This window comes from Struthio camelus, chromosome 1, assembly GCF_040807025.1.
Source record: "Struthio camelus isolate bStrCam1 chromosome 1, bStrCam1.hap1, whole genome shotgun sequence".
NCBI classification, from domain to species: Eukaryota; Metazoa; Chordata; class Aves; order Struthioniformes; family Struthionidae; genus Struthio; species Struthio camelus.
This window is the reverse complement of record NC_090942.1, coordinates 53,317,915-53,342,085: the sequence shown is the minus strand read 5'-3', so window position 1 is coordinate 53,342,085 and position 24,171 is coordinate 53,317,915. Positions and strand designations below refer to the sequence as shown.

General features: G+C 40.3%; 1 protein-coding gene across 4 annotated transcripts; it reads right to left on the bottom strand.

Annotated features, from left to right (window-relative positions):
- Positions 1–83: 83 nt before the first annotated feature.
- Positions 84–23,325, bottom strand: TMPO (thymopoietin). 4 transcript variants are annotated; one of them, XM_068938367.1, is made up of 11 exons: positions 22,436–22,843; positions 13,096–13,222; positions 11,271–11,429; positions 9,503–9,603; positions 5,539–5,658; positions 5,340–5,435; positions 4,672–4,782; positions 3,709–3,798; positions 3,560–3,625; positions 3,305–3,399; positions 84–1,899 (listed from the first exon to the last, which is right to left on the bottom strand). In XM_068938367.1, the coding sequence occupies exons 1-11, from the start codon at positions 22,676–22,678 to the stop codon at positions 1,605–1,607; spliced, it is 1,503 nt and encodes a 500-aa protein (XP_068794468.1). In that variant the 5' UTR covers positions 22,679–22,843; the 3' UTR covers positions 84–1,604. The 4 variants fall into 4 exon arrangements, with proteins under 4 accessions (XP_068794468.1, XP_068794475.1, XP_068794479.1 ...); XM_068938374.1 differs by lacking the exon at positions 3,560–3,625 and having other exon boundaries at positions 22,436–22,844; XM_068938378.1 differs by lacking the exons at positions 3,560–3,625; positions 3,709–3,798 and having other exon boundaries at positions 22,436–23,325.
- Between the last annotated feature and the right edge of the window lie 846 nt (positions 23,326–24,171).

Genomic DNA, 24,171 nt, shown 5'->3' with positions numbered 1-24,171 from the left:
ATAAAAAGACACTGCTGACGCATCAGTTGTCCTGCTTTCACTGTTTTTCAACAAAGCATTTATTTTAATAAGGAAAGCCCACACACATTAATATCACTTTTATTTTTCTGCATTTTGACACCAAAAGTGAATGTCTTGTTACAATTTTCTATAGGATGGACACAAGTTTTAGCTATTTAGATTACTCAAAAGACAGGTCTAAAAGAAAAAAAAAAATCTTAACAGAAAGAAAAACTATTGCTTTGCTAACAATAACCATGTTTATCCCAAAGTTCACAGAAAGAAGAGTTTCCCCATGGCTACAGTCTAAGCATTAACATTGTGGCAACAGCAAAAAGGTACAGACTCCATTAACTAATGTCCTCAGCTTTTCATAAGTAGCACTTTAAGAATAAAAAGTGTGATTTACTGTGATTTTGTACTAAGCAATGAGATCAAATATCTGTATGCTGCAGATTTAAGCACACCAAAATGTATTCATTCACTTTAAGTTGCTGCTTATCACTCTTCATTGGTAGTAGTGAAGTCAGCTGCTCACTCAACTAATTACACAATGTAGAGTATTTCAGCATGCTTCCACTGAGAAAAAAATATTCAACTGCATGAAAGAGTAGTAAATCTCACCTTAAAAGATGAAACTGTAGCAGAAAATGCAGCAATGCCCTCTTCATATAAGAATAAGACTTCATATGGAATTTTCGTGCTTTGAGAAATACCTCTCTACATGGATATTCAAAGATAATCATATCAAGCTGTGATGGAAAGACCTTGCTTTTTAAAGAAAGACTGCTAAATTCAGAATTTAGAATTACTTCAGACAACAACCTTGACCCAATAAGTATTTTTAGTAGCAAATTATATTTGATGCAAAATTTATTTTCCATGCATATTGCTAATAAATAAGTTCCTCTAAGACATCTGTTGCCAACTGGATTTGTATTCAGCTCCTACAACACTATATAAGCACTAAAATGAAGGGATACATTTAAAAAATGATGTTACACTTAAACAGAGTTACTAATAGGATGCTAAGACTTACAGAAATGCAAACAGGTTTACAGTTACATTTACTAAAAAATTACAGTAATCTACAGAAAAGGTTATCGCTGTACTCTCCCCTATATGTTAAAAGATATCAAATGCAGTTTTACTGTTACTGCAAAAATGCATTTCCCTTTATTACCTGTGTTAAGATCCTCCACCATAATCTATAGAGACAAAAGTACAACCTCTTCTCTGTACAAAGAAAAAGCTTAAAAAAAAACACAGCTTCACATTTTACTACAATTTTGCCCTTCTCAGCTTCCAAGTTCTCACAAAAACAAATATACAGTTTCTCAAAAATGAATTTAAAGGATGTCCACATTAAAAAAATAAAGCCTACAAAAAGTTCAAGATCTAAAAAAATGTTACTCCTATGGCAAAGTGATCTCCTACTAGTCCAAAGTCCAGAAAGTTACTGATGTCCACTTAGATTATCTTGCTCCATTTATCAGGTTCCAATCACATTATCTGTAGGATGTCCTTGAGCCGATGAGAGGGCAGAAGAGTTCTCTACAATTAAAAACAGGAGACCAAATCGGGCGTGCCTTTCTGAAAGATACTCACTTGGCACCTTCCCCAGAGACAATATTCAGATATTTAGAGAAAGGATTTCCTTGATTAGTTTCCATAGACTGATAGACCAAAAACAAGAAGACCGAAACAACAACAAGCAGAAGAATTTTTATCCATAGGAGAATGGAGCGTTCCTTTTTTATTGGTGGTTTCTCTGACTTGATGTCTGTTGAGGTACCGTATTTCGGAATATACTTGGAAGAGAAACTTTCCTCCATTCTGAAGTCACTGAGCTCTATAGGCCGGCTAGCAGCTCCTTTGATTGGTCTACGGCAGCTAGCACTGTTAATTAAAAAAAATAATTTATTAATTGCACATGTAAGGGAGTAAAACTAAAGTACATAAGAAAATTTTAGTACTGTCATTTCCAGTGACTGGAGTACCTGAAATATAACTGATAAGTTATTAAGAAACAGGTAATGATATACATATTACTCATTTAGTGCCTACCTCCTCCTCTGCAAAAAAACCCCAACACACCATACCCAAAAGACGCCCCAAACCCTATCATCTTTAAAAACCTCAGGTGCCACTTTACTTCATCCTATCCACATACTTAATGGATCATGAATGGGAATAAACCCTAGCTAAAGTACTTCTCTACCGTCTGCGTCTTTACTTGTTATGTACTTAGTCGTTTGGGGATTTCTGAACTTGTTCATATTGGGCCAGGCCCTTAAAACACTTACCTATCAATAATTAAGCCAATATATAGACCTGGATGACAAAGTGATAAGGATGAAGAATTCCATACAAGTTGCCTAGTCCTTAAGTGCAAGCAACATACATGTATGATTATTCTATACAAAAGAGTGGTATAGATTTAACTACTGATAAACCTAAGACAAGGGGAAAAAGCTGAGTGATAAGAAGAAATTCCACAGAAACAGTGACTGTTCCATATACTCTTCTTATGTTAAGACTTTATGCAATTGCAGATTATATTGAAATAAGAATGCTAACCAGCATAATTTAGAGTTGATTTCCCATTATCTAACCATTGGGAAACTTTTTTCATATTCCCTTAACAGGGACAAGTCAAGGTTTTGTGAAACAAACTACAGTAGAAAAACAGAATGCCTAATTATCCAGAGGGTTGGGGAGGGAGCACCGTTTCATTTTTTATTTAAATACAAAGCTGCAAAGAGCAACTTAATAACCCTTCCTAGGTACCACCCTTATTCGAATTAAGGGTAGTCCTTAACTGTAACAGGACTATTACTTAAAAGAAAAAAGGTACTTAAAAATCCTCTTTGGCTTTCTAGGAGGAACCTGAAGTCTATGCTGGAAGACCTCTCCTTAATCTAAAAGGAAGTCAAAGACAGTTGTGCCTAGCTAAAAAACTTAAATCTTGTGAAACATTACCACATAGAAAACCCCTTTCCATTCAACTTCCAGTATCTAGAAGTTATATTTAATAATAATAGCAGTAATAATTACTACTGCTGTTACCCCCACCCCAAATTTAAATAAAGAAAAAGCTGTCTTGGCTAACAAAACTATGTTCTTAAAATAAAATAGAAGAGCTAGGTCGTCATCTCAATTGTAATTGAGCCAGAAGGCAAAAGAAGTTGCTTAGAAATCTAGTAAGATAATCAAAAACACTTCCCAGCTTACATAGGTTTACAAGAACTGATGAACAACTCCCCCCTGCTCCTTCCCCTCCCCCAATAAATCTCAATATTACCTAATTCCTGTAGGCGTTGATACTTCGTAAGGGAACATTTCCTTAAGAATATCCCTTTCTACTCGTCTCTCTTCTGTATGAGTTCTCTCCAGCACCTAGAAAAACAAAAAGTTATAGGCCTAACAAACCTCAGAACAAAAAGCTCCTGCATAGCTATCTCAGTAACCATAACCATGTGCAATTTGTAAAGAAGAATCTCAGTCACCCAGTGATATTTAAGAAGTTTATTTCTTGAGTTTTAAAAGTGGGTTTAACCTTTGTTACTGGCAGCTGTCTGGTCACTTTTGGTATCATAACGCATTCAGTGCTCTCCTCAGTTTCCTTTAAGATAAAGGATACTCTGTATAAATAATGAATACACCTGACAGCCAATGATCTAGCTGATCAAAAAACTTAACCATCACCTCTATCATGGCTGTGTTGAGCAGATCACAGGATTGTTTGTGGCCCACATGATTAGAAAAGTATTGATGCTGGCAGTCTGTCTCTTCTTGCTGTAATAAACAACGCTGCAGTAAAACACTAACTGAAAAGATTTATGCAGTGTGAAATAAGAGAACACCAAGTCTTCCCACACACTTTTGCCTGACAGTTAAGTCAGAATTGCAGTCACTCACTTTCTAAATCAATGAAGTAGCCCACTTCATAAAATCATAAGATCTACTTGTAAAGTAGCCTTTACAAGCATTAATGCAAGTTTTATCTACGGAAACTATGTGAAGCAATGAACTCTAAATTCAGCCAAGCATGATTTTGCAAAATAAAATTCCATAACACTATAGTATTACATGCAATGCAAATATATATTTTTGTGTTTTAGACAGTTTTCCAAGAGATAAATGATTTGGAGAGCTTGAATAGGTTAACAAAGTAGAAGAATTATTCTACTTTCTCGATAACTGGCAGGAATCTGCTTGTGTGCTTTTAAAATTCAGGCTTTAGACTAAAGTATCCTGCTATTTGATTCCCTAAATTAAGCCAGATTACAGTTTTTCAGGATAGATTGATTTACAAGATCAAAGCCATACAATCCAGTTCTGCTCTGTCTTTGAGCTATTTAAACAATTTCAAAGAAAACCTGACGTTCTGTATTGAAAAAAAAATGGCACAAGCAGACATAACACTCCAAAACATACTTGGCTTGAAACAAAGCAGGATTTTTTTCTTTTGTAAATTATAAAATCTGAAAAGGTAAAATAAGTTTACATTCTCATGTTATGTCACATGATAATATAGTTCAGCTTGACTATCATGCTACCTGGGCAACGACACCCTCCACCCCTTCTGTTCTAGTCAGTAAAAACATACACACAAGAACCTTGTTCACAGAGAGTAAGCAATAGCAATCTAAGTTTTAATTTATTTACTTCAGCTGTCATCAATGGTTTCTTTGGTGTTCTTCTGGGCATGTCTGAGAACTCACTGATTGACAGTGTAGGAGCTGCATGCTTGAAATTTCCGGACACCCTATTGACAACCTGCCGAAATTCAAAATTGTTCAGACTCAGAATTAGCCAAAATACAAAAGGGGGGGGGGGGAAGGAAGGAGAAGAACCAAACAGTAAGATCTTCATGTGCATTGAATATAAGCATGTTAAGAGTTAACTCAAGAAGGTTACGTAACAGATACTCTGAAATAAGCATAGTAAGCACCTTGCTTGTCATTCCAAATAGTTTCTTTCAAGCCATTTAGAAACACAAAAGCTATTTAGTTCACAAGAAAGCCCAACTTTAAAGCAGATACTCTGCACATAATTAAATAAATGAAAAGATTAAGGATTGAAAAATAGTTCTCCTCAACCCTCCCTCCAAAAAGGAACTAGATGGGGCCTAGGTGTCTACCGAGTCCCATCTCAAAGTGAGCAACATTAGGCACTAATATAGATACTGAACAAGTAGGTTCAAAGACTAACGAATACAAGAGTGTTTTAAAGAAAGTAAGATTATCTGTTTAAAACAATGATTCTGTCAGTAAATGTACACTACAGAAGAATACCACTTGCATACTTTAAGTATATTTACTAAGCATATTTACTAGGGTCTCGTTGCTTGCAGTCAGTATAGTTTCAGCTATGGGAGTACTCTCTGACATTACAGCATCATCTACAGGCAATTGTGCTGTAGCATCCACCTGTTTATTTAAACAAACAAAAGAAAACAGTTGAATAAAATAGCCACTGGAACCTAACAGTGAGGGGGGAAAAAAGTGTCTATTATAATAAGCCTCTCATCACCCTTTTCCTTGGTGTTCTTCTTGACACTCTTGTAGACTCCCTAGAAAATGCCTGCAGAGGTCCACTTTTTGAAGATCCACTTGTCCAGACAGTCTCAGTAACTCCATCTTGAGAATAGGTCTATTCAAGCATCAAACACATTATCAAACACATGAAAGCCAGGTCTCAACATTGGATACCCATAACCAAAAGCCAAGTAGCATGCATATTCCAGAAGCAATGTGTCTGCCAGCCAAAAAAGTCCCTTGGATCCCACAGCATTCAATAACGTGTAGCTAGCTAGATCAGTACTGTTGAACACAATACTTATCTTGAGAGCATTATTTTCTCAATACAATATTGACTAGATAATGCTCAACAATAAAAACAGAACTGACAATCTGCTCATAGTAGTAATGTGAAATAACTTGTGCTACAAGTAGTTGCATGAAAATTTTGTACAGTGGATATGCTAACTTTCAATCCCATTACATTGCCTGTCTACACAAAAAGATAAATCTACAGGCACGTGTGGAAAACATTACCCCATTCTCTACCCAGGTAAGAGTCTATTCTTACAAGCAGCGATGGGAATGATTTAGATTGTTTGGGCAGAGCCACCCACATTTCAACAGGACCTAGTTTCCAGTCACCTTGGGGGGGGGGGGGGAAGAAGGGAGAAGACACTCAGCATGGACACCTTTTATAGTCTTAAAAGTTTCCACATAGAATTAAGATTACACAAATTTCACTTCACTGTTTCCAAGTGATCAAGCTGAAAACAGATCACTAAACCTAAACAACAACATGAACTGCGAAATTTGAATGAATGAAACGCCTAGCAACACCTTATTTCAAATTCCCCACTTGTATCTTCCAAGTTATTCTGATTAAACTAGAAGGTGAGCAACTTTAAGTTTCTATATATATGAAGTTTGATATTACAGCTGCTACATATCCAGCAGAGGGAGCACAAGTTGTTTTGCTTTGCTTACAGGTGACTGATATGTTTTGAAAACTAAATGATGTATATTTAGAGACCTCAAGTCCAAATAGATTCTGAAGTTTCATACAGAATTTTAGACATCAGCCTAAATCTCCAATATTTCTTTACATTTAAATAGATATCTGACGAAAGGTCTCCCATTCCCTCTTTACATTTTCAGACACTGGCTTCTTAACCCTCCTCGTTAAAAAAGCTTCACCTGCAACCTCCAAACATACTACTCTCCCCCAATTTCTATTGGCAGGCGCATTACTTTGGAGGCTTAGAAAAACCACTAACTTCGGAGTGGTTCCACTCAAACACATTTTAGAATGGCAAACAAGCAGTAAGGCAATCCCCCCACTCTAACGGAGAGTTCTCCTACCCCAAGCTGTGACTAAGAACTATATATGTGTGTGTGTATAAACATAAAGTTAAAAGCACTGCAGTAAATCAGCTCCTGTCTCCTTAGTTTGTCAGTCACGTTTTAAGTACCAGGGAAATCTGGCATGAGAAGTCTAGAAACACCAGAATCTACTGCATGAGACCCAACCAAACTTCAGCAGGGTATATTTAAGGGACAAAAACACTGCAGTCTTTTGCTGTGGTTATCCTCACTTTCAACCAAACAGGCATTCTCTGCTTATCCCACAAACAACTGAACTAAATAAACCCTATTAAAATGCAATACACAGGTTTAGATACACCAACATCACTGTAATATAATCAGGGCAACAGCTACAGAGGTGTGGTACAAGCATATTATTCAGCATGTGCTTTTAACTGTCACAGTACTCATGAGCAGTAAAGCTACGGATTATGACGTTACCTCAGCTATCATCTACCTCTTCTAGTCTATGCTTTTATCAGGTGCACGCCACATAACATTCATATTTCAAAAGCTACAAAGTTGCATGTTTTAATACCCATAAAAGCCTTTCTATCTGCACTCTTAGGAAAAGTGAACAGCAATATTCATCAGTGCCAAGTCTATAGTTAAGCACCAGGTGACATGGACAAAAATCCTTTCAGCCGTACGTGTCTGGACTAAGAATAATGCTGTAAAGAGCCTAGAAGAGACATGCTAGTCTGCTCACACCATAGTACCAAACAATACAGCCCCACCACTCTTCAAAGCCTTATAACCTTTCAGCCAATGCCACACAGTGAACAGGAGTTGCATACAGTTCTGCAGAACAAGTACAGTTACCTGACATGTTAGCTGTACTCTTAACATCCGATTTCTCACTCCCCCCCCCCCCCCCACATTCCCCAAAACAAAACACAGTATCATTTTCTTCCCCATCTTTCATCTCAGCAAAATATATGGTTATGTATTTTGGCACATTTATTAGACCAAAATATTTGAGTTTTGTGCCTTCTGGGCTCTGTGCAGTTGTAAATTTTACACAGCAATCAAGAGTCAAAAAGTAGTAGGTTTTGCAAGTTATTGAAGAATTCGACATTAATCTGAAAAGAACTTATTTCAGAGTGAACAAGTGATACTCCTTTGATTAACTACTTGTAATACTTTGCAGCTTACATATTCTAATTACATCTGTAATAAACATGTAAAAGGGTGCAAGAGAAAACAGAGTAATGACCTAATGTTAATACAGTGAAATTGGACAATAGAAAAATCGAATGAGCGCTGAACGCTTAAAAACGTCACAAAAATACCAGTAGGAGGGGGGACATGTGGAAGTAGTTGCTGTAGTGATCTATGTTCCTGAGGATTAGGAAGCTTAATTTATTGATGGCCAAATTAAATGCCTCCATCATACTGAAGTTGACAGGGACTTTTAGATGAACAGCAATTTAGAAAAAAGTAATCCTTAAAATATTAGGCTCTTCAGATTCACATGTCCACTATAAAGACTATCTTGGATGGAAGTTGCCTGAATAAGTTAAAGAATATATTATGTGTTCTCAAACCCTGCCTTTTAGTAGAAGTGAAATCAGTTCAGTTTGCACCCCTAAGAATCTAATTAAAAATAAGCAGAACTACTTAGAGCCCCATAACTTTGTATTTTATTACTCAAGCTCACATAGCAGTATGCTGCCAGCCAGCTTTAAGAGACACTCATAGCACACGCATGCTTACGCACACACACATTTTCTATGTAGGAAGGATTTAGCATTTACCATACTACAAAGTAGTGACAAAAGTTGCTGAGCTGCTGAGATAACTCAAACTATTAACAGGTCAGATTCTGTGTCCCTCTAAAAGGTTTTCTAGGTAAGTCCATACTGCAGCGCGATTCTATAACTTACTGGTCAGACTGTGAATGATACTATAACACTAAATAATCTAAGGGGGGCAACAGGATATTTAGTGACACTGTCACATCATAAAGATTCAGTAGTTGGTTGCTGATCTGTTCAACGTTCAGTCAGGGCTTCAAATATTTGAAGTGCTTCTGCAAGATTCCTCCTCCACGAGAGCAAGAAAATTAATAACACTATTTAAAACTAAGGACAAAGGGTAAACAGAATGAGACTCAAATAATTATTTATCACTTCTCACCTAAGAGCTACCTTTCCAACAATTTAAAAGGTCTGTTTTAAGTACCACTGCTACCAGCGTGGTGGAGGATGAGGAGGAGAGATATCTATTTTTTTCCAGCCTTGCTTTGAGAAACTGTTGAATTACTTTTGTTGAATTAACTTGTTTACAAACATACAACACAACATCAGTTCTCTTGGCTTAAAAGTCTGCCAGGTTGCCAGTTTTATAAGAGCGGCTACAGAGGCTAGCAAGCCAGACAAATATTTTTAACGTTCAAAATGATGGTCCGCTATCGGACAGGCAACATTAGACAAATAGCAGCTATAGAGTTAGTTCAAATTTTTCATGCTGTATTAAAACCAGACTTCTGAAAAAATTGTTACAAATAGCATAGCCCACTTAGTCACATTTGATTATATTAAAAGACATAAGGTGCTTAGAGAGATACCTGCAGTTAGTAGCTGTTCTAGAAGCCACTAAAATAAACATACCTGGTTGTGTTCCACAACTCTTCTCTGTTTGAGTCCTACTGGAGCCTTTGCCTTGGCTTTTAGTGGTTCTCTCTTCTCAAGCCTCAGCTCAGTCTTCGGATCTAGGAAGAAAACAATCATTATTTTGACAGCTGAAAACACCAAAAAACCCAGGAAGAGAACCTGCTTGCCTTTTTATTCCAAGTTTTCGTGTAACCCATTTTAATAGAATGTTAACAATACATTGATAAAACCATCCGTAGTATTGTAAACCAATCTGTGCTTTAATAGAATTCATTTTAAGAGCCAACATTACTTTGAATAAATGTTTATTTAAAAAAAAAAAAAAGTGAAACAGAAGTGAGTTCTTCCATTGAATGGGCAAGAACAAAGTCTTCTGAAGAAGAACCTTAAGAATCACTTTAAAATACTGACTTAAATATTTCAGTTGGGTCCTAAAAAAAAAATCCTACGTTTCTGATAAGTTTTGATTAATCCAGTAGTTATATTTAGAAATTGTTGTCAAGCTGTAATTACTTTAACTGAAGTGCCATTATACCATTTAGTTTTGGTAATGGGACTGAATGCTTCCAATACCACACATCTAGGCTTTCATTTTAGTTTCCTTCTAACGTAAGTATTCATACATAAAACTCCATTTTATTTCGAAGGAAGAGCAAGTGGTCAGCAGTCATATTACCAGTAAGAAGATGCATTATTTCCACCACCCCCTTCTAAAACTCTAATAGCATTACCCCAAGAGATTTAAATTTTAGCTATTAAGGTCTCTTAGCTTCTTAAACACTAATATATAGAACCTGTTCTTGTTTTTTCCTTCAGTGTTTGAAGTTTGTTGATTAGCTGAAGCATGCTTAAATAGGAGATAGCTGTCAGTTACCCCGGGTTCTCAGCTGTCCTTAAAAATCTCTTCTTTTACCCCCCAATTTTCAGTATTCCCAATTAGAAATTGCAAAAATTCAAGTTTCAAAACCAAGTCCAAATATACAAGGCAGATCTAATCAAATACTCAAGTCCCTATTCATATTTCAGCTTTTTTTGACCTATCTCAAGTTCCTAACAAAAAACCCAAGATATTCCCCTTTAAGCATTCCATCCAGGTGCATCTTTAAAGTATATATTGTTTCTACCTCTTGTAAGATGCACCATGGTGTGTTTTCAGGCTCCTTCCCCACCTCAGATCCACGTTCCCCCACACTTTTTGGATATAAACTTGATATTCAAACACCAAAAGGGGGAAAAAGAAAAAACCCCGCAAACCTAAATCAAATCATGCAACCCACCCACACTAAGTCCACAAGGAATAGAGCATAAGAAGGATTAAGTCATGCACAAAAGAAATATTAAGCGACACTAAAAACGTACAAAAGTGTAATAAACTTTATTCCAGGATAGTGGAATAAGTAACAAGTAACTGCTGTGGACATTAGACAAAATTTGCTAAAAGATGAAGTGCAAAGAACATTGAAACACTTTTGGATATGACAGTTCTGCTATCTATCAGATTTACAGACTCAATTCCATGGGGAAAAGCAGTCAAAAGATGGAAGTTTTTTACTACTAAGACCTTTCCTTTCACAGAACAGGTTCCTGCTGGATCACCATGCCAATACTCTGAAGTGAAGCATTGGAACACGTGGTCTACAGCAATATTTCCTGAAATCTCAACTAACAGCAGATTGTGTCCTCTTTAAATTTTAGAGCTGCTTCTACTGCAACTACTATTGATGTAACTTGAATAGTTCACATGCAAGTTCCACTTCAGTCTTACCTTCTTCATTGTCACTGTACTGGTCAGAATCGTTATTTCCATTCTGTCTGGTGTTCTCAGCAGAGGAAGAGATTGTTGGGAGAGGCACAGCTGACTTCAGCTCTGGACCATGCTCCATTAGTTTCAACAGCTTCTTCTCATAAAGCTTCCTGGTAGTAGCTGCAAAAAGGAAGGATACACACTAAAGATGGATACACACTAAAGCCATCCTTCCCCACTTAACTGCTAGATCTTTGCTCTTTTTCCTTTGGGAATTTCAAAGGGCGACTACTTATGCTTATTGTTTTGATCAGTTTGTATGGCCAAAGTATATACCACTAGGTATCTACCCCTAAGGTAGATAAAGTTTTGGTTCAAGACAGAATGAGGCCTGTTAGTACCCTAATAATTACAAGCATTTACCTATGGAAGGCAAACGTACCTGTTTCAGAAGTTTTGTTTCTTAAGCTGCAATGCAGAAATTGCCAGTCCCTCATAGAAATTTAATGAGGCAGATGCTGCAAGGCTGACAGTTTCCAGGCAGAGTCCACTGCTATTCTCTTACTTCTTTATCCTGGAATTAACTTCTCCTACCCGCCTCCCTTAGTTTAACCTTAGTAAATAGTAGCAAGTTCAGGTCAATAAGCAGAGTTGGTATAAATGAGCAGCAAGAACAGAACTTTCCATTTGCAGCAACTACGTGTTAGACTGCCTCACTTGATCTAATGGGACATCTGTTTAAGATCAGGAAGTATGAAGTCCAGCGTATAATTCCACATCAGGACTGCTCCGGCAAAAGTTTGTAGAAAAGTCACCAGTGTCCAAATTGTTAGCTGCAAAGATGTCTAACCTTATTTGAAATCTTCCAAGAGGAAGCCTTCTGTTAAAAGAAGTGGCAGTCTCTCACAAGACAGAGCCAGGTCTTTTACTTATCCCCATATCTGAACGTTTTTCCAGTGAACTATATAGGTGTTCGAATTTTTTAGAAGACTTATTCAAATGCTACCCAAGAGGAACTGGCTAAATGGGAAGGCATACAGAAATAGCTAACAGAATATATTATGCGTAAGCCTATCTGACTCCAGATAGTCTTATCACTGCACTCCAGACTCCACCACTAGCACTTTCATCCACTCAGGATTTGGAGTTCACTTCACAGAAGGTTCAGCATGCTACAGGAAACCATCATCTGCTGAAGAGCTGCGAAAGCAAACTATCTTGCCATCAGGCTACTGCACAATCTGAAAGATGAGAAGTTCTGATCCTCACATCACAGGGGAGCACCTAAGGGCAAGAGGCTAAGCTGGGGACAGGGCTGCTCCCTAGACCACCTCCTGAAGCTGGCCTGTATGTAACAAGATTCAAGAGGCCAGAAAGAATAACTAAAGTAAAACATTACTGCACAGTGCAGCTAGCAAGGAATGCTCCAGGGAAGGGGAAGATCCTAATCTGTTCTCAATGCTATTAAGTTATTAACTAAGAGATGTATTTTCTACTTAAGCAGGCCCCAGATCTCAAACTCTGTATCAGAAAGCCATATTACCACAGCACTGAACTTTAACTAACAGTTACACAGCTTCAAAACAGAAGTTGGAAAATGTCCAGCTGGCCCAGAACTCAAGAGGAACAAACTGTGCAGTTGCCTACATAGCAACGCTTCAAGTCTTTTCAGTGTAAACAGTCCAATGAAAAAACTGTAAGTGGGAAATAAAACTGCAACAGTATTGATATGAAATTTAATAAGCAACCATATCAGAGAGGTTTAGAGTACTCAGAGGTGAAGTTTAAAGATATATTATAAATAACATATTGAAGTGATGAGTATTTGCTAGTTCAGTTGACCTACCTACAATCGGGCCAGGATTTATTCCATACTTCACAAGATGCTCTTGAAGATCTTCATTACTGAGCTCTGTTACATCTAGGTCATCCTTCTCCTCTGGCCTGGGTTTGTCAGTTTTCTTTGTGGCTTTCTGTGTGGGAGGGACGAGAAACAAACAAACAACAACAAAAATAAGACTTTCCAGTTAATACAGAACACTTAAGTGTCTCTTCTGAGGTCGCAGGAAGGGACAAAAGTCCTAACCATACAAGAATAACAGAAGAGTAATGACATTCTCCCCCTGCTGCACCATAGTAAAGCCTATGTGAAACAAAGCCTACGTGAAACACTTCAAGTACTTACATCCAATAAGCAAATGTGTGCAAGTTTCCTACTTATAAAAGGAAGTATCTGTTACAAGGCTACTCTACAGTAAAAGTCTCACCAATTATTCTGATCCTGTGTTTAAATTTAAACTTCAAGCATATAAAAAGAAGGGATTTCTTTCTTATGACTGAGAGAGATGGTTTTAGAAGTTTCTCTACAAGTTTTCTGAGGACTATACCTGAAGTCCAAACAATGCATCATGCCTGCACTCTGAGCCAGTAATGGCAAATCCCTTGTCACAACTGCCAAGTTTGACACCAGTAGATTTGGACTGACACAGTTAAATACATTTTTCCAAACACCAAAACAGTTTATCATTGCTACTCTGAACTGCAAAATATGTTCAATTTGCATTTCTTCATATTATTCTTCTACCTAGTGGGTCAACACTTCTTCCTCCAACGCGATTTAACAGTATCCACATCCTCCCAGAGTTCCCACTATTTGCTCTCTTACTCTGGTGTTCTCTGCAAGATTCTGTGAAGTTATGAATGGGGTGCAGGAAAGGCAAAACCAAAATCATCCTCAAAGATGCACAGTCCTGCCTGTCTGCTTAGGTCGCTGCTACTGTAGCTCTACAAATCCTAAACCCAACTCTGGCAACACTACTAGAACAGTTGGCAACATACCACCACCATCTACAGATTGTCATCAACATAATCTGCCAAGATGCTATTCCTGAATTAGCAGTTTCTGCTATATCCAAACAGAGCGATCATAACATTTGTTCAACTTGGGAAGCCTTTATTACTACAATAGACATTTCCAAGCTCCAAGGTCTGCAAGAGAACGAGGAAGAAAGACAGAAGAAATATGCTTAGGGAACAGCTTGTTCGCAGCTAAGAACAATCTTGATACAGGTACGACTTATTTCAAAGCAGCATCTCACAGTTGTACGATATAAACAGACACAAGGTATACACCTAATATACACCTCACCATGGTTGCCCAGAAGAGCTGGCATGGTCTTCTAGTAACTACTATAGGGGTTTCAGATACAGATCCCTCATGACAGTCACCCACTACTAACAGTTGTTTCTGGTTCTATTTAGTATGACAGCACTATAGACTACCAGAAGACTGACTGATGCGAGTCAACAGTAGCTAGCCATAGTGACAGGTCAATATCTGACATGCCAGCTTGGTCTTGCCTTGAAAATCTTGATATTTTAAAGCTAAACAAGGATCTCTCAGATAAAACTGGCTATTATATAGTCCAAATAAAACAGGATTTCTTGAACTCTTGGACTGAGAAAATCCCAGCATAACGGACTTAAAGAAAAATAGCTGATGAAACACAGACTGACAGTTCATGCTATTTGCTAAAATTAAGAAACAGATTCCAAACAGCCCAAGGAAAGGATATGATCACTGAAGTGCCATATTTACACCTCACTTATCTTTCTATTGCTTTATCATATTAATTTAATTAGCTTTTGAAACAACTGAAACCAAGTATCTAGTACATAAAAACCAACCAATCTGTGGCTATATAAGACTTTTACACTGTGTTTACTTTTGAATCTGTTGGTCATTCTTAGCTTTAAATAGCATTGTCACATTAACTTTAACACGCATTTCATATTCTGTGCATTTTCTCTAGATTACTAAAAAAATTCTAAAACATACGCTGGATTGTCTTGTTTGAAAATATTCAGGCTATTGCTAGCTCCGCATTGCTGTACATATCAATCAGATTAACTAAGATACTTCCATATTTCAGAAGAAAACTCGCAAGGTGCAGGAAATCAACATTCCAATGACACTTAAGTAACTAGTTTAACCTAATTTTAACCTAATTTAATACATTGTCGCACTGGTATTACTACAGACCACAGAAGAGGCGACACTCTAATAGCATACACCAGAAAAACTGCTCAGTGTTCTACTGGATGTTTTACAGGAATCTTATTAACTGCAACTAATGAGCTGCAGTTCCTATGTGCCATCACTGCTTACCCATGGGACTACACTGTAAACTAGATCAAAGATCTGGCTTTAAAATTCATCTTTGCAAATCAAGAAAAAAAAGAGTTTCCTGGTCTGGTCACAATGCAGAACGAGGAACAGTTCTGTTAGTACAACTAAAATTGTCTTACTGTGGTGCAGAGGTGAAGTGTTTAAAATTGTACTGAATGCTAGCATTTGGTAAGCGGTGCAACTGATCATTCTGCCTATAACCTCATATATTCCTTCCAACACTATCCCCAGATCAATAAATACCTATCTGAATATATTGCAATCCCAACTAGAACTAGCAGCATATATATAGAGATATATATATACACACACACTTTTTTTTTTTTTTTAATATTTCCACAGTCATTGTCATTTTCTAGAAAACGGGAGATGAAAGAGGATCTGCATACTAAACACTTGAGAGATTTGTTCATACCATCTAGATCACAATTTGGTAGTGACATCTGTCAGGCTCAGTTTCAGATAACTAGGCCCCAATCTTTCAAACAAGTTATTGAAGTGAATTATAAGCACGGGGCTCCCACACAGCAACAGGAAAACCAAGAACATAGGAGAAGTTCTGCTCAGACATGCAACACTCATCACTCCACAACAAAAAGCGTTCGCCTCTCACTAACAGGAAAGGAGGGGAAAAAAAAATGCAAGTTATGGGGACTCAGACCTGGAAGGTATCCTTCACCTCATCTTTGTTCTTCCTGCTGAATAGGAACCCAAAAGTCACAGACCAGGTTATCAAGATACTTTCTGCTGCTACGTTTACCAGTTCAGTTCTATTTGTGTTTGGTGGAGTAGTGCTGAATAACACTGACAAAGTCATTAAATAATGTAACAGATAACTACAGAACATCATACAAAAGAAGCATTCTCAAATCCCAACAGTTAAACAGCACCTACTTGAGGGCTTTAATCCTAAGCAGGTGCAGCTTCACCACTACCAACAGAAAGGCTCAGAGCTTCTTTACTGTTTCTCTGAACGAGGTTAAGACAAGCTAAGATAGCCCAAACTGTGTCAACAGAACGCACTTCAGTTCTCCAGTCTGCACGGTATCAGCAAATATCCGTGTTTCTATGAAGGCAGGGGAAGAGATAAGGAACTGCATGTGCCAAGTGTCAACAATAGACTTTGAAATATAGGTGTCTGTATTCCCACTATATTTTTTACTCTCTCATAGACAAACATTTTCTGTAGGAGAATAATTTTACCAAGTCTACTGAACTTCCTGACCTCAAATACTTTGAATCAATACTTACCAAAAGCTACATGACAGACAAAATAAACAATGAAAAGAAAGTTATGCATTGATAATTCAGAGAGGTTAATGCATCGGACTTTGAGAATTTTACCTTTCAGCCTCAGTTATCAAGTGCCAGGCTTTAATTTCCATGCTTGTGTATGGTAATAGTCCTATATGATAAGATTAGGGACTATACCCCGTCCTCCCCCCCCAGTTCTATTTTACTCAGTGAAGCTAACGTATCTGCATATCTGCTCTGGAAACAGATGAATGCTGCATGGGTGAAGAGCTGTTTCCAGAGAATCTGGTGAAACAGTGAAAATTCAGAATAAGAAGCAAAACAAGAAACTAAACTAACAGATGGTCCTGTGGCTCACTCAAGCAAATGCTGACCTGGAGATCTGGCTTGTGTTCGCATCCTTGCTGAACAGCTGACATGCAGTGCTAGACTAAATTACTTCAACAGGACGTTTGGGTCTATTTCATTGGAATATGACTGATATTATACCATGATATTGATGAGAAGCATCCCAAATTCAAGAGTCTAAAACTGCAGAAAGTCTGACACTGCACTGTTTTTATTTGGCAGAACTCCTCGCTGCAGTGGGAATTACTCAGTCACCTCACCCCTACTGACCACAGCTGACAACGCTGTTAAATGGTGATCATCTGCTATTTGAGCGTTTAAAAAGCCCTCAAAGGTATTAATTTATGTTCTTAGGTTATGTTTGAATAGTTGACCATAACTGAAACACAACCACACAGTCCACACTGAATAGATTCCCTTCCTTCATTGGGTAACATATACATTTTACATTCTCCCACCTATCTCAGCATCCAAGTTTCACCTTCCACACAATCTTCATAAGCTTCTAGTTTTACTATTACCTTCCCTCCTCCAACAGGAAAGGGGTTCAGATCATACAGTTACAATAACTACAGATACCACTACTATCACACCACTCTGATCATAAAGAGCTGAGCTTTTCATTTACTTTGCTCTGTGATTTTAAAAAGCCATCTTTAGATAGTCTCTTCTGTAAAGTTTCAAATAGGCCTTTCAAATCCAGGTGTCCTCATTACACTTTCACAAAGAGAAATGAGAAGGAGATAGCTGATGGATCCTTTTCAAATCACAACTCTAAAGGTCCAAAATATCACTCAATTTTTCAGGAAAGATTCTTCCAGAAGTATATGAAAAGCACTGATAAGCTAGGTCATAAGAAACTAAGCATTTTGAGCTCTGTTTGGCAGCAGTGCTAAGATGACAACATTTTTGGTGTCTGCTTTAAAACAACGCTGTTAAAGAGGCAAAAGTGCCCTTTGACAATTAGTTTTCTTTTGAGCTATTTGTCCCGAACCAGAAAAGCTGGCACTCCAGACAGCATCATCACGGCTAGGCCCAAGCAAGCAGAATTTGAAAAGGTTTTCCCTCTTCTAGTAAGTGTTATGGCCACAACAAGAGTCTTCTTTGATAACTGAGACCAATATCATCACACATAGGCTATGTGTTTTTAAGCATTTCAGTATCTAGGAAAGTGTCCACATTTAAAAGGATACTTTCAAATACTTCACAGGAAAGCTTTCTTAAAAAACAATATATTTGGAATAACATTTAGTTTTACTTAGAGGATTTTACATATTTGACAGCATTTGAAATCAAGTAACCTCGTTGTGATTAGTCTGCACCTTATGTAAAAAGAGGACTTTTATTTTTCTTTTTTGTTACATCACACTACAAAGCATAAAGATTGAGTTTCAGAGAGGGTAGATAGGATATTACTACATTCAAGATTTTACTTTTGAACTTCAAGTGCCAAAAAACCACTAACCACTAAAGAGGCTGCCGTCCCAAAGCATGATGCTTTCAGGGCCTGAAACCAGATCGCAACAGGAACAAAGCCCCTTTAAGGTCTGGTCTGCTCATACATGCATTTTAATCCTCTGTACATTCATCACTATATCAGAACAAAAACACAGCTCAAAGTAAGCCCAAAGGGATAGAAGTTAAACACAAACAGCATGACTATGGAAGCATGACACTTGCTGTCATCCTACAATACATCAACTTTACATCACTAGTATACTGATACTATTACCTGTCTTGAGAATGATAGATTGGATGTAGTATTGACAGAGCTGTGATGGAACAGTGAAGTACTTAAAAGACCCATCCATTTGTGATTAAAGAATGGAAATTAACGATTATTTTCTCCTTTTTTGGCCTCATTGCTGCACAGATCTTTCATCTATAGAAAGCGTGCCCCTAAATGCACTATCAAATGCCCAGAACTGAAAGAAAAGAACCTCAATTTTAAAATGTCTACACTGTCATCTTAATCATTGCAACAGTGTCAAAACAGCAGGTTTTAGTATCAAGAGACCCAGTTTAGCTTTACTCTCCTTTCAGTGACCGCAGCATGGACATATTCAGAGTATTCCTTTGAACCTGCTTCTCTTATCTCTTTTAAGAAAAACACTTTTTTTCCCCTTCAGCGTTCATAAGTCAGCCGACAGATCAAGTAACATACTGATTCAAACATAACACAAGCACCCCCTGCTCCCTCCGGAGAGGAGTCGCACGGCCTTCACCCTCGGCAGGGCCGGGGCAGCAGAGGTGCAGCGGGCAAGGGCCCGAGCAGCCCCGGCGGCGGCCCCTGGCGGCCGCCCCGCCACACGCAACTCGCCGGCGGCGCCGCAGCCCGGCCCTTCCCCCGCACCTCGCTCCTCCTCGGGCTGCCAGCAGGGCCCTAACTCCTCTCCCCCACGCCAGTCTAAACTCAGACCACCGTCACCGCTGACGCGATCAGCACAACTTCAACAGGTTGCATGCTCAGAAAGGATTACATCACTTTGCACTCACTGGGGGGCGGGGGAAGAGTGGACCTAGTGAGGTGGGGGGGGAGGCACAGTGATCAGCAAGTTCCTCCTGGATTTAAGAAGTCTGAACTATCCTTATTCAGGCCAATAAAGAATCTTGATTATAATCAATTTTCTGGTTTAAAAACCATATTAAACAATGTATTCCATACCTCTTTGATAGCTTATTCCCATAGATTAAGAAGTTGATTTATGACTATGATCCCAACCCTTTTGGAGGACTCAAGTAACAGACACATCATTGCTCGCTCAAGAGAATCGAGACTTCAGCAGCAAGACTCACAGATACAGAATGAATGCACAAAGTTAAGCTATGTCCAAAGGAACACCAAAAATCAGGAATCACAGAAAGCGCAGTGGGCCAGAACCCTCTGAAACAGAAAACTACACAAGTGCTCTTTCAAAGGCATTTACAAGTTAATACTAGCTTCGATTGAGTCATCCTTGATTGAAAAAACCTCTTGCAATTTTCAAATTAAACAGCACTCAAATTTAAGAGCAATATGGGAACCACAGAATAGAGCAGACCAATTAAAAAAATCCCACAGAATATTTTTGTAATGTGTTTCTAAAACATCAAAATGCTTGATTACATTAAATAGCTGATTGTCTACAGATTTAGAACAACTGGTTGCATTTTCCTTTCAATATACGTAAGTCAGTACTGTCATTTTTCCAGACCTGTAACATACATAAAAATGGAGCTAATAAAGCATTGCAATTTTGTTACTCATATCCTAGCCTAACAAAAAAATAAAAAAGCAATGCTGTTATACTTACACAGGTGACAACGCAGTTGCATTTCCATATGCACCCACTGAAAACTGTTTTCTGGTCTTTTACAAAAATGCATAAAACAAATACTTGAAATAAAAAAAATGAAGTTATCCAGAGGAGTACAAGCCTCAGTTTCCTCCCTTTTCCCTATATTCCCAGTTTCCTCTCTTACATAGATTTAAAAAGCAACAGGAGGGAAAGTAATCACTCATACCAGCTTCTTTCATTTTGCCTCCATACCAGAACTCCACTCCTCTACACATCAGACCTTCTTCACTCCTTTTCTCCCTTCCAAACATTTTGGAGACATATCACTCTGGAGGCCTGTATGTTATTCTATTGGAAGGACAGCAAATCAAAGCAGCACAACAGCTAATCAAGCTACAAGTAGGTTCAGAACTGCCTAAGTTGTACTATGCATCAACTGAGCTATCAGGGAGGGGAGGGGTGCAAAAGAAGCAGAACCCACCAAATTCCAACTGTTGCCACTACAATATTCTCTGAAGTTTTGCATCAAGGTGCACTGCTCGGAAGTTAACACACAGGAAGACTAGCATAACTAGCACAGAGCCTTGCAGACATTATTAACCAAAGTGCAAGAGTACCACCCATTCTGTAAACAATAAAATAGTCATCCATAATTGTTTAAGTGAAAGGACTGGAGAAAGGAGAGGGAAAAAAATCAGGTCTTGGGACTTCAGAAGTTGAGACTTCCCTCCTCTTACAACTCAAATTCAAGGTCATTCTCTTCTACTTGAAAGCACCTTAAAATGCTACAGGCAGATCACTGAACTGGAGAAGCGCCTAGTCCACGGTTAAGTGTTCTACAGTGAACATCAATTCAGTATTTGAATTAGGCACATATTAAAAAGAGGTAAGCAATTTAACTAAAAATCTCTTCCTCTTTCAGTTACAATTTTCAGTTTCTTAAACTAAGAACTGTTAGTTGTTCAGATTTGTATATGCTGTAAGTACAAAAAACCTTCGAAAAAGTCTGGTCCTCTGCAGCCTCTTTACAGATAAACTTTGAAAGATTATTTTTTGCAGACACGAGTTTTTTTTATACGAATTACAACTCTAGTAACCGGCAAACACCGCAGAAACCTTTACGCAAGATGAGTCAGTGTGTTCAGCTTCAGATTATGAAAAGATTGCTTTTTAAAGTATACATAAATTTACAAGGCACTTACTAAAATAACAATAAAAAAATCATATTATCGAACATAGAAAAAGTTTAAGTGTCCTGAGCTACAGCTACACCTTTTTCCTTGCACACATGCTGGTATAAAGTCTAGGAGAGCAAGTAACAGTTAATCAGCTGAATCCTTGCAGCAGAGGCATTTTGCTATGAAACACGTGCTCAGAGGTATGAGAAAGCCAACTATATTAAGCAGACACTCTTTACACTAAAAGAGTCCACTCCATTAAGCAAAACAAAGAAGCTGTTCCACCACAGTTTCATCCTCCCATCCGAGAGGGGACATTCAGATCAGGGTTGTTTCAGTGCAACTGAATTTATAGGAGGCTCCTGTCTAATGTTCCTGAGACGAAGCCTCGTGCACACTTTCTCTTGCTTTGTTTCTCCAACACTTGAGCACTTTCGCAACGAGACCGCCAGTCAAATCGAAGTCGAGACGTCCCAAGTTTACAGCCCGGGGATCTCACGTCCCGCACTCCCGGCGGCCGCGGCGGCTCCCGCGTTCAGCCGCGCTCCGCGGCCGCCGCAGCGGGGGCCGCGCCGCAGCCGCCGCTACCGAGAGGCGCACACGCGGGACGCGACCCGGGGGCAAAGCCGGCGGGCTGCCGGGCACCGCGGGTCCCAGTTAGCGGTCACACCGGGAAGAAACCCGCCGGTACGGGGCGGCCGCCTAGCAGCGCGCCCCGACCCCGCTCCCTCACGCCAGGGGCGCGATCGCGCCCTCGGCCGGGCCTCGCCTCGCCGCAGCCGCCCCGGCGGGAAGGCGTGCGGGCAGCCCGGGCGCCGCACGGCAGCCCCCGAGCCGCGGGGACCGGCAGGGGCGGGCGGGCCCGTTCGGGCGGGAAACCGGGCCGGGGCCGCCGGGAAGCCCAGGCAGCGCGGTGGGGGGGGGGCAGGCTGCGCTCACCCGGCCGACGGCGGCACCCCGGCTCCGGGCGCCGACGGGCGTGGGCTCCCGCTCCTCGTCGCTGGAGAAGTCGGGCTGCGCGGCGGCGGGCGGCGGGTTGCGGGCGGTGAGGTGCTGCAGGTAGAGCTGCACATAGACGTCCTTGCGCTGCTCGCCGCCCGGCAGGCTCACATTGTTAGCGATCAGCTCGCTCTTCAGCTTCTCCTTGGTCAGCACCGACGGGTCCGCCAGGAACTCGGGCATCGCCGCCGGCTGCCGCCCGCCCGGGAGAGGCACCAACAAAGCGCGGGCAGAGCGGGAGGGGGCGGGGAGGGGAGGGGGAAGGACTCGCCTGCCCCGCGCCAGCGACCCAGCTCCGCGGCGGGCGCGCGCACCGAGCGCTTCTCCCAGCCGGCAACAAGGCGCGCCCCGATTGGCGGGGAGGGGAACGAAACGGCCCTGTTATTGGCTGCCGGGCGGAAAAAGGCAGCGGCGCGCGGGTTCCATCGGCGTTAGTGCTTTGCGCGAGGGATAGTAACGCAGTTTAAATTCGTCTCAGGCGGGAGAGGCGCGCGAGGCAGCGCTGCCGCGGGGGGGGAGGGGCCGCCGCCGTCCCGCTCCCGCTCCGTCCGTTCCCCCCACTCCTCCACAGCGAGGGTCCGCCTCGTGGCGGTGAGGCGGCGGCGGCGGCGGGGTGTTTTCCCTTGCCGCGCAAGGGGTGAGCGCACCCCGCGCGGGTGGTGCCTCGGGCCCGGCCCTGCGCCCTTCCGCGGGGGTAAGGAGGGCCTGGCGCGCCCGCCTACAACCTGTTGCGGGAGTGCCGCGGGCTGCGTCGCCGCCGCGGCTCCTCGGGCACCGGCTTCCCCGGCGTGATCGACTTGCAGCGTTTGTCACGTGCTGGTCTTCAGTGTGCTCAAGCGAATGCCTCGCAAATACATTTAAAGCGTCTTCTCCCACAGTAGCCGAACTTTCTGTTACCGGTAGCGAAGTGCTTCACTTCCACTTAACGCGCTGCCAGCCTAGAGAAGAAACCCAACCAGGAAAGCGCTAGCTCGTCTCCTAGTATAACTGCGGCAGCTGTGATAAATTTTATGTTCAAAGATGCTGGAATCCCTTCTAACGTATTGGAAAAGTTAAAAGGCGGGTGTAGTCACTGCATCGAGCTGGTTTCAAAAAATTCACAATAGTCTCTCCCCGCTGAGGAAGTGGTAGGACTGAATCGTAAGACTGCAAAGTCTTTAGGACAAGTGAGTTAAATCTTTCTGTATTTACATAGTGCTTGCTGGGAATATACACTGCTATAAATCTTGAATAAATTGTATGGTGAGAAGTTTAATATTTAGATCTGAACGTACATCCTATGTTTGTGGGAACCATACTGTAGTTTCACAGCTAAGAAGAACTGAAATGTGAATCTATTTTAATTTGCCCATAAAACATAGATGTGAAACCAGGTGAGTACTGGTTGCATCCACTCCTTTACGTCGCCAGAAGAGAATGGTTTTAAACTGTTGTTGAGAAAAAGAACGTCCTGCTTTTGGTTTGTTCGATCAATGACAACAGAGGCTGTCATTTGTGTTTACCCAGCCATCGCTACCGTCTTGGCTAGATGAAGCTGCTGAGGGCCGTTTTGGTAAAAGAGAATTTGCAGGCAAATCCGGCACCCACCCACAAAAAGTCTGATGCTACTGATTAATTAGTGTAGTATAAGAAAGCAATTAATACAAGGGAGAAGCTTAGCTTGGGGACTTTAATTT